Below are 12444 nucleotides of genomic sequence, written 5' to 3'. Positions count from 1 at the left end.
CCCTGCTCCTGTACTTGTTATGAAGGTCTATGTATCATTTAGCTTTTTCACTGTCTGCTGCATTTGCATGCTTACTTTGAGCAACTGATGTACAAGGATATCAAGGTCTTGATGCACCTAGCCCTTTCCCAATCTACTGCCATTCAGATAATAATCTGCATTCCTAATTTTGCTACCAAAGTGGAAATCCTCACATTTATCTTCAGCTGCCATGCATTTGCCCACACATTCAACTTGTTCATTTCACACAGAAGCATCGCTGTGTTATCTACATTTCACCTGCCTAACCAGCTTTGTGTCATCTCCAAACTTGTAGATATTACATTTAGTTCCCTCATCTATAATGTGAATAGCTGGGGTCCAGGCACTGATCTCTGCAGTACCCCACTAGTCATTGGCTGCCACTTGGAAAATTACCAATTTATTCCTACTCTAATCTATTCTAGTCTGCCAAATACTTTTCTATCCATGTCAGCACTCTTCCCCCAATCTTATGTTCTTTAGTTTTACATGCTAATCGCTTTATGTGGGACCTTCTGAAAGCCCTAATAAACTGCAGCCACTGGGTCCTCCTTATCAATGCTACTAGCTACAGCACTGAAAAATTCCAATAAATTTGTCAAGCATGATTTTGCTTTCATAAATCTATGCTGACTCCGGCCAATCCTGTTACTGTTTTCCAAGCGCTCCACCATTCAATCTTTTACAATGGACTCTAACATTTTCCCTCCTACCCATATTAGGCTAACCAGTCTATAATTCCCAGTTTCTCTTTACCTTCTTTTTATTTAGTGTGGCTACATTAGCTACCCTCCCAACCATAGGAAATGTTCTAGAGTCAACGGACTCTTGAAAGGTTATCACCATCGCATCCATTATTTTTAGAACCACTTCCTTAGGTTCTCTGGGATGCTGGTCTTTATGACCTGGGATTTTTCAGTTCCTAGACACTAATCAGCAAATCTCATCTTGGCCTGACCACCAGACCGCTCAACACTTCACTCTCCTCTGAGCACCTCAACTTGCTCCACTCATCTTAGTTCATTCTCTACCGCCCTTCTATACATGATCTAAATTCTCTCACCAAGACATCTTTGTGTCTTTCCCCTCAGTTTCTATACACCAACCTGCCATAATTAACCATTTTAACCTCAATCTAAACTTATCATACTCTTTTTGAGTTAACAGTCGTCTTATCTTCTCTAAATCACTCAATTCCAGTAAACTCACTAATCCATATTTATGACCACCCCATCATCTTGCAGCAAGGCAGCATCACTGACAAGTGGATTGGAAGAGCAAACTGCAAAAAAAGAGCAGGGGGAGATAAAAACTGATGGCAGAGTGCCCCTTCTACTTGTTTCTACATGTCAGGGTTGAAGTGTGGCATCACAGGAAAACAGGTAGGTGGCTATTTCTTCCATGTCTCTTTTGATTGGTCATATAATTTAAATCAGGAGATAATTTTATAGGTGAAGAGTACATTGAGGAAGTTCTTTCTTTAAAATACTAAACATCCAAATTAATTTCCCAGTTCACCTGTAACTTCATTCAAAACATCAACACGAGACCTCGCAATTAGTCCACCAGAACATTTCAGCAACTACTGATTTACCAAACTATATCCTCATATCTATCTGTGATGCCATAGTCCCTCATAAAATTACTTGTCTCTTTCATCCTAGGCATTTCACCTGATATGACCTTAACTCCACAAACTGCAAATTCATGGAAAACAGGATAGGGTGCGTAACAGGTTTAGCCAGCCACCACATCTAGCTAGGTTACACAAAGCACAATTATCTACAGCTTAGCTATGAAATTTGTTCAATATTTCAGAACCATCCTGGAATACAAAGGTGACCCCAGTTTCTTTTCATTGCTGCAAATGTCTTTCTTAAGCACCTTTCCAGTCTTGAAAATCTCTTCTTATACCGGTCTCCTATCCTTACCTCTAACGCAAAGCGAGAGATGTTCAAAGACTTCTTTATCACTGAAATCAAGATGATCCAATCATTTGCCTCAACCATGTCACTGGGTCAAACCTCCTCTAAAAGATCCTCCCCCAAATCTAAACTCTCACATTTCACTAGTTTATCACTTTATATCCTGTTTGAACTTATGTTGGCCACGAGACACACACCCTCCTCACTAAACCTTATTCCCAGTAAACTGTTGACAACGTCAGAGTCAGCTCGTTAGTTAATATTATGAACAGTTCTCTCCATTCAAGTGTTGGATCAATCTCTATTAAATTGACTATCACCAATCACCTACCTAGACAAGTTCTTCATTGTGGGGCAAATTTGTGAAAAAGGAAAGAAATAGTGCTAACTGTTGTATGTGGCCTTTGCATAATATGCTGTCAACACCATTCACTTCAAGTGTGGTCCAACCATATTTCTAACTTGATATAATAGCTCTACTTTTCAATTCTTTCCTTCCAGAAATTAAACCCTTTCTTGCCTTTAGCATCTCGGTAGTGTTTTTTGCTCCAAGATTTCCATTTCCTGGCAAGCATAGCCTGTGATTTGTGATGTCTTTATCAACCAGCATCAATAGTTTTAGGGATTTGCATAGTTGTGTCACATATCTGTCTGCTCTTGCATTAGGACATAGGCTAGTGAAATGAATAAAGACTTGGAATTGAATGATTATGTACACAACGGCACAAATGCAAATTTAAAATAAGTATCTAATCTCCAACCAGAGGAAATGGGCTTTCCCTATTCAATTTAATGTCTTCTCTCAGAATTTTAAAAGCTATTAAATCTAATAGGTTCTGCTCCAATGGAAAAAGTCTTTTTTTCAACTTCATTCTGTAATAATATGGCTTTTTAATTCTGTTCATAAAAATAGATAATGATGAGGGGAGGCAGGGTGAGAGGGTGCTTATATTGATCAAAAGGATTTAAATTTCCATAGATTGTAAAACCTTTTCAATATACTCAACCTTTGCTGCTGACTCTATTGCAAAAACTGGGTATTTGCTTTTTAGAAACAGAAGCCCGCATTTTAACCTCTCACTTTAGAATCATCCTATTTCTAGCCCACTTTAGTCTGCCACGTCAAGGCCAATTAAGGGTATGGCTATCAGAAAATGGAAAACTTGGAGCAAAATCATTACCTTGATGCCAAAGGTAAAAAAGATTGACTATCTGGAAATGAATAATGGAAAGCAGTGCGTGCGAACAGTGGTATGCTCAAACCAAAAGAATATTACTGTCAACCTGCAAAACCATTTGTCACTTAGTGTTAATGATTAATGGAAAATTGTGAAAATAGAGGACTATATTTTAAAAATGCTATGCATTTTGAAATATCAATAGTAGTCAATTAATGTATATTGAAAACAAAAGTATTAAAGCTTAGTTAAATATCACAACACTTTATATTTTATTCATTTACTGAGGAGTGAATGTAGAACATTTTTGGTACCACACCCAATGATCAGAATCATACTGCCTCATGCTTTGTTATGTTATCTCTCTAACGTAATTGTTTCCATCACAATACCTTATTAAAATTGAGTCGCTGCTCCAGTGGATTGAGTGTATTAGCAGTTGCAGCTGCTGTAAGCTGGGCTGTAAGCGCCTGCAGTTGAACTACAAGCCCAGCATCAAGAGCCTGAAGCAGAGAAGGCTGAGGTTTTTGCTGCTGCATCTGAAGACTTTGCACCAACTGCTGGAGCTAGAGATAAATGGACATGATAAAGAAATCATTTGCATTGAAAATCAATGAATCATCACTACAAATAACCACTTCTCTCCTGTAACACTTGTATAAGTATATATAAATAATGACACTACTTGAACTAATATCATTTAAATAGAATGGCCACCACAAAAACACCTATAACTTTCCACAATTCCATAGCTGTTGACTGTGTGGAGGCATTAAATAACCTTCCTGATAAAAGAGCTGAAATAATTGAAGGAAAGTCAGTCTAAATTATGTTTGTACACTAACAACTTTTTAATAAGCTTTTAGAAAGCAACATTGCCAAACATCTGGCTGCAGGGAACCTGTCTATGCTTCATGCAAGGTAAAAGAAAATGGTGTGGAACATGACTGGGAAAAAACGGAACGATTTCCAAATACATAATAATTAAACCAAATTTGTCTTCCCCAACCCGAAATGAGCTTTCAGACAACGAAAAAGGTCAATTTGGTAACAGTCACAAAATTTTGTGATTGCACCGCACTGAGGGGATGCTTCTAAGGGAAAACATAAAGAGATGGTGCATTTTGAAAGATATGCACCCAAAGAGCTCATGTCCCCAGATGCTGGCAAATCTACGGCAGTTTTAGCTTCAGATTTCCAACATTTGCTCCATCTTGCATTTTATTTACAAAATAGCTAATCAAGCATTGTCAGCGAGGACGTTATAAAATATTTTAAACCATTTATATTGTTTGAGTTTTAGCCATCTTGATATTATCTGGATAAAATTCCTCTATCCAGGCAAGAAACAAAAATAAGCAAACCTATTTTTTCTAAATTAAATTACCATTAAAACCAAACACTCAGCATGATCTGTTGCTTGGATCCTTCCATCTTGGCATATTTCCAAAATGGAAAGTAGTTTCACTACTGGGGACAAAACATAACTACATGTGACCATAATCAGACTTCCAAGACTCAGGCATTCTCGACACACATGCACCAATATTAACATATATTCGTACATTAAGGTATGCTTCATTGAGAAACAGGGTTCTTGGTCAAACATGTTATGTGGAATTTAAACTCAGATCCTCTGGTCCATACATGGGAATACTACCACTGTCACACAGGAGCCTCAAAAGGTCTGCAACTGTTATCAACAATTATCACACACATACATTAAAAAATGGCAAAGAGTAGCACACCTGTTGACCCTGGGGACTCTGCAGAAGCTGTGCAACAGCAGCAATCGTGTCTGTGTTTGACAGCTGAGAGATGGAGGCCCACGCATCAGGTAAGTTTTGCATGACATTAGCTGGAGTAGCAGGGGTGGCTGGAGTTCCTGGAAAATAAAACATTCGCACATATGCAAATTGCAATTGTCGATATTTACAGTTCTGATAAAGGCCAACTTTTGCATGAAATGCATTAGCTGATTTCTTACACAAAATGAACCATGAACCACTGTACAAATAATTAATAATCAGTATATTTTATCAATATGGTTTCTCCTAAAACATATGGAACTCTAAAAATGCATTCAATAAGGCCTGAGTTTTGAAGTGAGGAATAGCATTTCTTAATTAACCTAACTGAAGAGAGGTTTGTGGAAGCAACAAAATCAGATGTTCAAAAATGCAGGAACTGAGTTTGTGAATAGCAGGAAACACTTGAACTAACAACTTCAAAATACTCGATTAGATACCCCATTAAAAGGGCCTACTGAGACACTGAATGCTTGAGAAAAATCACACAACATATCTTAAATACAACTTAATACTTACTTCTGTGTATTTGTCAATGAAGTATATGTTCAAGATCAATTTCTCTTTTTCCAACATTAACCAATACTTTACCAAATTAAACTAAATAAGATTTTACAGGAACCGCATATGTAAAGTTCACACTTTTGGAATAAATTTAATCAAACTTGCACTTTAAATGGCATTCCTGATTTCTGCATTGATTATTTTCACTCTGACCAGTAATCCCTGCTGAACTTAAGTCTTAAAACATAAATGCATGCACCTATTTAACAAGAAATAAACTACTTCTTTAGTATCTGTCAATTTGTACTAACCAATGCTCATTGGCAGTCAACATCCAAGATGCCACAAAGCACAAGCAGATAATCATGATTGGTAATTGACTAAGAGACACATTGATGGGAGAATTGGAAAAATTTCCTTACTCCTCAAAAGTGCCATAGGATACTTTCAGTCAACTTAAAGGGGCAAGTAGGACTCTGCTTCCAACAGCTCACCTGAAAGACTCCGCAGCACATTTAATATGACATTGAACCATCAGCCTAGGTTAAGCATGTAAATTTCTGGAGTGGAGTCTCAATCAATGAACTCATGGCTGAAGTGAAAATGTCACATTGAGAAAATGTTGTGTCGAATTTACAGCACAAAAGTAGTCTGTTGTTATGAAGGAGTATGTCATTTTGTACTTCAATTCTATTTTATCCGATCAGTCACTGAAATCATAGTTGATCCACATCTTAACTCCATCTGTCAACCTTGGTGCTTTAACCCAACATCCTTGCTTAACAACAATTTTTCAGGCTCAGGTTCAAGAATTTCAACTGAAGTAGCCTCAACTGCTGATTGAGGAATAAGTGTTCCAGACTTTCTCTACACTTCAGATGGACTCTCGTGCTGCTCTCGGAAAGGGGAAGCAAAGTTGGTGTGGGATTTTACTGTGCAAGGAACCAAACATTACCTTCTCAATGAAGTGATGAAAGTTCCAAACTGTAAAGACTGGTCAAGTTTTCCCAATAGCAAGTGTCACTAAGTCCTTTGTCTGTATTTGTGTACCATGCATGCTTGTTGAAAGACCAGCTTGGCAGAATTAAGCTCCCCACATCAGATAAGTTCTTCGTAACTCACATCCCCGACTGCACACACCAAGCAAATTACCATACAGACTAAACTTTGAAGTCAATTGTATGGAGAGTTTGGATGTGCCATGTCATGATGGAGATTGGGTTGCAATAGTCATTCAAGTTATTCAAGACATGGAGAATCATTGAAGAAAGGCAATGAGAGAGTAATGGGCAAGACAAGATGGCCAATCATGGATGAAAAACCTGTCCACCTGGTCAAGGATAATAGACGAAACATACAATGATGGAAGGGCCAAAACGTTCAGCTACAGCCATCCATTCTCAGAGTCTTGGTTTAAACGAATGCTTATCCAGTAGTCCTTTAGATATGACACTGGAACCCTAAGGTTAATGGTGGAGGTGAAAACCAACTATCTGTTCCCACCATGATTCACCTCGAGGCAGGAGTGATGGTCACTTTTATGGACTCTGCTTTAATTGCGATCTGCCAACATTTATGAATGCCTTTTTCTAATTTTAAGGCTGGGCACTTCTTTTCCCAATCTGATCTGGAACCTTTCAGCAGAGTAAATAATTTCTATTGAATCTAGCAATCCTTTATTCATCTTATGCATGCCAAACAACTAAGCGGCCAGATGTTTTGATTACCATTCATCAATGGCAGTCACCTTTAAATTTACCCACAAATCTGCCTGCACTTTTTACAGCCAAGAATCCATGTCTTGAATGGGCTAATAAGATAACCAAGGAGACGTCCACTCAGTGCAGGAGTAACAATACAGTCCAAGACATTTTTTTTTAACAAAACTTGTTGTTTTATTTCATGAGTTAAATAATAAATGTGTAAGGTAAGTGAGGGATAAAATGTCAGGTTATTGCGTGCCAGAATCAGGCAGGTCCTGCCTGTTTTGAAGCGGGGAGGGGGTGGCTCAGCTACTTGCCCAGAGGTTACAGACTTATTATCCACCAACTTTTCTTGGATAACTATTACATTTCTATTGCCTAAAGTCTCCAGCGCTAAGGGGACTTTTTGGAGGGTTCCACACAGAACATAGAATCTCCAAAGCGTGGAAGTAGGCCATTCGTCCAGATCAACCTTGCAAAGAGCATCCCCACCAACCACACCCCACCCTCATCCTGTAATCTTTCATTCCCCATGGCTAATGCACCTAGCCTATACATCCCTGGACACTATGGGTACTGAAGTATTGCCAGTTCATCTTTGGACTGTGGGAGGAAACCGGAGCACCTGGAGAAAACACAAGCAGACACAGGGAGATTGTGCAAACTCCACACACACACACACACACACACATACACAATCCCTGGTGCTGTGAGGCAGCAGTACTGACCACTGATCCATCTGGCAGTACCAGCAAAATAGCCCATTGGGCCTTCTGATTTCCGGGTTTGCTGAAGGGATCAACTGCATTAGGAAACCCACATGGTTCCGATATACAACTCCAACCTGCACACCAACCAAGTTACTGCTTTGTATACGTCAAGTCTGAAGAAACTATGTAGAGTATACCTTTTTAAGAAGTGATGGAAGCCCTAATACATACATGCGCCGGATACCCGGGTTAAATTCCCGCCTCAGGCGACTGACTGTGTGGAGTTTGCACGTTCTCCCAGTGTCTGCGTGGGTTTCCTCTGGGTGCTCCGGTTTCCTCCCACAGTTCAAAAATGTGCAGGTCAGGTGAATTGGCCATGCTAAATTGCCCGTAGTGTTAGGTAAGGGGTAAATGTAGGGGTATGGGTGGGTTTCGCTTCGGCGGGTCGGTGTGGACTTGTTGGGCCGAAGGGCCTGTTTCCACACTGTAATGTAATGTAATGTAATCTAATGTAATCTAATCTAATCAAGATTCACATATGCACAATAAAATTTGGGCATAGTCACACTATAACATACTACAGGTAAACTGCATGGAATATATGCTAAAAACAAATCAATGTTCATTCTCATTGTCAATAATCACTTGGCAAACATTTATTTGCTCAATCTATTTATAGAGCCTTTCATTCAGAGAAATTTTCATAAACACTTGACCAAACAGAATAATAAAAAAAAGTTAAATTTTCTTGCAAAGAATTAACTTGTGTAAAATAAGGGAACAATCGAGCAGAATTCAAATTAAATTTAGAAGAGGAAAGGATCTTGAAGAGTCAAAGACTCCCAGACTAGAAAAAGGAAACACTTAGTGGTGTAAAAAGACAGGAATTCAAACACACTGGCTCATGAAATCCTCAAAAATGAGATGAGTAGATTACAGTGTAGAAGAAATGTAAGTGAATCCCAAAGGTTAGAACTGCTATAATAAAGCAATAAGATTAAATTAAAATGAGATGATTTTGGAAATAATAAAATTCGGCTCAACAATAAGAAAATTATAGGAAAAAGAGTGTTGCAACAATTTGAAATAGAGATGAGAAATCTAAATGGACTCCGAAAAAGGATGGTGTAGTTGATAGTGTAAAGAGTCCTTAAAATACTCAGGGATGGAAAGGGAAAGTGAAATGCAGTGGAAGAAGCTATTAGAGAAATAGGAATTACATATTTACATCATTTAGAGTGTTAAGAATGGAAATAAAGAGCAAAAGTGTACAGAAGAATGATGTTGAAGTATTGTTAGATAATCTCCAGAAAGGGAAAATCTTTCAAAATATTTGCAAAACACAGAATAGTTAAGTCAATTGGTCTGATAGCACATAAGTAGATTATTGAAGATCGTTAGTTCTTAACCACAATGTTCTAATCCTTAGATATGCATACTGTAACAATGGGTGGAATGTAAATCAAGATAAACAAGAAATCAACATTAATGTCTGTAAACTTAGGAGAGAAGGGTAACCAGGCAATAATAAACTGGGTATACTAAATAAAGTTGGGTGGGAAGGTACTTTAACAGCATGGACAGAAAGGAGGTTGATCAATAGAAACCAGACGCTTATGACATCTCTTAACATTCTTTTTAAAAGGGTGGTGCAATGTGGCTGAAGACAACAGGGAAATGTTTAAAGATGCAAAATGACCACAAGAGATCAAAACTGGGTACACAGCTTGATGCAATATTCGAGGTTCAGATTCCTGCAAAATGACAAGAAATGGGCACCATCTCAATCACTACAAGGAACAGGATGTTGAAGATATCAAAACAAGAAGCTTAGCTCACAGGATGTGACTGCAATTTGGAAAATGCTTAATAATCTCACCAGACTTGTTAGGCTAAGAATCCTCAAATATTTGCTCATCACACTTGTGCCACCACAGGTGACATTCCCCTTCTGCATTATTTTGTTTCAGAACAGTAAATGCATCACTTCAATTCACCTATATCTTGCACACAACAGTAACATATTACCTTGGTTCTTACAGAAAGTAAAATCAACACACACACACAAATCAAAAGCAATACAAAGCCAGAAGTTGCCTCCACACTCTCCTTAGGCATGGATGACCTGTTTAAAATTATAAGCAAAAGACTTTTTATGGCAGCAGTGACACGGTGAAGGTAAGTGGCATCACTGGAGCCAATGACACAGGATATTTTCATATGATATCAGTTTTTATCCTAATTTTATCAATATTGCACGCCAAACTGAAGTTACCTATTTCAGTCACTCCTTTCTTCCTGCCTCTTGATTCACATCAAAAGTAAATTATATCCACGTTTCATTTCATTTGCTCACAATGTCAAGATACCTGTGACCTAAAGATGCAACATCACTTAACACGTGCAGATGAGGTTCTTTTTTGATTATATGTTTTACTGAGCTCTGTCTCTCGATTAAATTTTTAAAATATAAAACACAGGTACAGGTGCACAATCCTTTATCCGAAATGCTTGGGACCAGCTGGTTTTCGGAATTCAGAATTTTTTGAATTTCAGAATAAGTGCCAGTTTGATGGTGACATTTTTAATAATCTTACCGGAGGAGTATATTCACTCAGTAAAACAGGCCTCGAGAGAGAATTGAGGCCTGCCAGTGCTGGGCCACACTCCCACACGTCGCATCTGAGCGACACACATCAAGTAGGTGTCGACTTGGGTTAACGGTTTGCATGCCAAACAGCTTTGTTAATGAGAAAAAAAACTTCACAAAAAAACCTTCAGACTTTGGAACTTTTCAGATTTCAGAATTTCAGATAAAGGATTGTCTCCCTGTACTAAGTTAGCCTGGAGCACTGTTTTTTAGAGCAGCAAGATGGTGCTATTTTCTGGGTTTGCAGATTGCTAAGGAGCAAAGATAGTGATGTGCTCATCCTGTCAGATGTAGGAGATTAGGGAGAGTTTCCATGTTACTGATGATTATGACTGCAGGAAGTATCTTTGATTGTGAATCCTATCAGATCGCATGGATCAGTTGGAGCAGTGGTTAGGGGCAATGAGGAATTTACAGGAGCTAGGAGGTATGACGGATGGCAGTTATTGGAAGGGAGAAAAACCACACACGATCAAATAGATGAATTACCTCCAGGAGAGGTATGGCAGGAATCTCCTGTGGCTATCCCCATTTTAAAACAAGTTTTGGAAAATGCCAACATTCTGGCATCGAGAATGGCTCTAGTGTAACAAGAGGTACGTCAAATTCCAAGCTATCGATTGTGATAGGGGATTCTTTGGTCAGAGGCGCACACAGACGTTTTTGCAACCAGCAGATATAAATAAGAATGGTGTCATACTTCCTTGATGCCAGGATCAAGGATATCTCAGAGAGAGTGCAGAATATTCCCAAACAGGAGAGGAACCAGCAAGAGGTTGTTGTGCACACTGGAATGAAAATATTGGAAAGTAAAAGGATGAGACTTTGAAGGGAGAAGATAGGAATTTAGGCAGGAATTTAAAAAGGAGCTTCGACAGTAGTAATACCTGCATGACTTCCAGTACTACGAACTAGTGAGGGTAGCAAAAAGAGTATAGAGCAGATGAATGCGTGGCTGAGGAGTTGGTGCAGGAGAGAAGGGTGCACGCTTTTGGATCACTGAAATCTCTTTTGGGGTAGAAGTGGCCTGTATAAGGAGGATGGATTGCATCTGATTTGGAAGTCGACAAAGATACTGGTAGGGAGATTTGCTAGAGCTGCTCAGGAGGATTTAATCCAGTATGAAAGATAGAGAGGAAACAGGTCAGCCTGAGACTGGTACAGTTGGGAAAAACAGCAAGTCAAACAGTCAGGGGAGGCAAGAACAAAGTAGATTAATTAAACTACATTTATTTCGATGCAAGAGTGCGAACAGGGAAGGCAAATGAACTCGGGGCATAGTCAAGAACATGGAACTAGAATATCATAGCAATTACAGAGATGTGGCTCAGGGATGTTTTAGGCTGGCAGCTTGATGTTCCAGAATACAAATGCTGCAGGAGGATTGGGGCGGGGTGGTTGCTAATAAGGGATAAAATTGCAGCTGTACTTAGGGAAGGTACTCCTGAGAATACGTTCAGAGATGTTATTTGGGTGAAACTGAGAAATAAGAAAGGGATGATCACCTTCAAAGTTTGTGCGAAGATTTGTAGCCTGGGTGCTCGTTGTCGTGGTTCTGTTCGGCGAGCTGGAAGTTTTTGTTGCAAACGTTTCGTCCCCTGGCTAGGCGACATCATCAGTGCTTGGGAGCCTCCTGCGAAGCGCTTCTTTGATGTTTCCTCCGGTGTTTATAGTGGTCTGTCCCTGCCGCTTCCGGTTGTCAGTTTCAGCTGTCCGCTGTAGTGGTTGGTATATTGGGTCCAGGTCGATGTGTTTGTTGATGGAGTTTGTGGATGAATGCCATGCCTCTAGGAATTCCCTGGCTGTTCTCTGTCTGGCTTGCCCTATGATAGTAGTGTTGTCCCAGTCGAATTCATGAATTCCGAGAGGCATGGCATTCATCCACAAACTCCATCAACAAACACATCGACCTGGACCCAATATACCAACCACTACAGCGGACAAC

At 39.2% G+C, this 12444-nt stretch overlaps 1 protein-coding gene across 5 annotated transcripts in view; it reads right to left on the bottom strand.

Moving 5' to 3' along the window:
- scaf8 (SR-related CTD-associated factor 8) overlaps positions 1–12444 on the bottom strand; it is a 285205-nt gene that overhangs the window by 182623 nt on the left and 90138 nt on the right. For all 5 annotated transcript variants that reach the window (XR_006312546.1, XR_006312547.1, XM_043696128.1 and 2 more), the window contains exons 6-7: positions 4873–5009; positions 3517–3690 (exon numbers count right to left, since the gene is read on the bottom strand). Coding sequence is in view for 3 of the 5 variants with exons in the window: in XM_043696128.1 (XP_043552063.1) it covers positions 3517–3690; positions 4873–5009 (311 nt within the window). In the remaining 2 variants the exon portion in view is untranslated. The remainder of the gene's footprint in view (positions 1–3516; positions 3691–4872; positions 5010–12444) is intronic.

This window comes from Chiloscyllium plagiosum, chromosome 9 (assembly GCF_004010195.1).
Source record: "Chiloscyllium plagiosum isolate BGI_BamShark_2017 chromosome 9, ASM401019v2, whole genome shotgun sequence".
In the NCBI taxonomy this organism is placed as follows: Eukaryota; Metazoa; Chordata; class Chondrichthyes; order Orectolobiformes; family Hemiscylliidae; genus Chiloscyllium; species Chiloscyllium plagiosum.
This window is presented reverse-complemented; position numbering and strand designations above follow the sequence as displayed.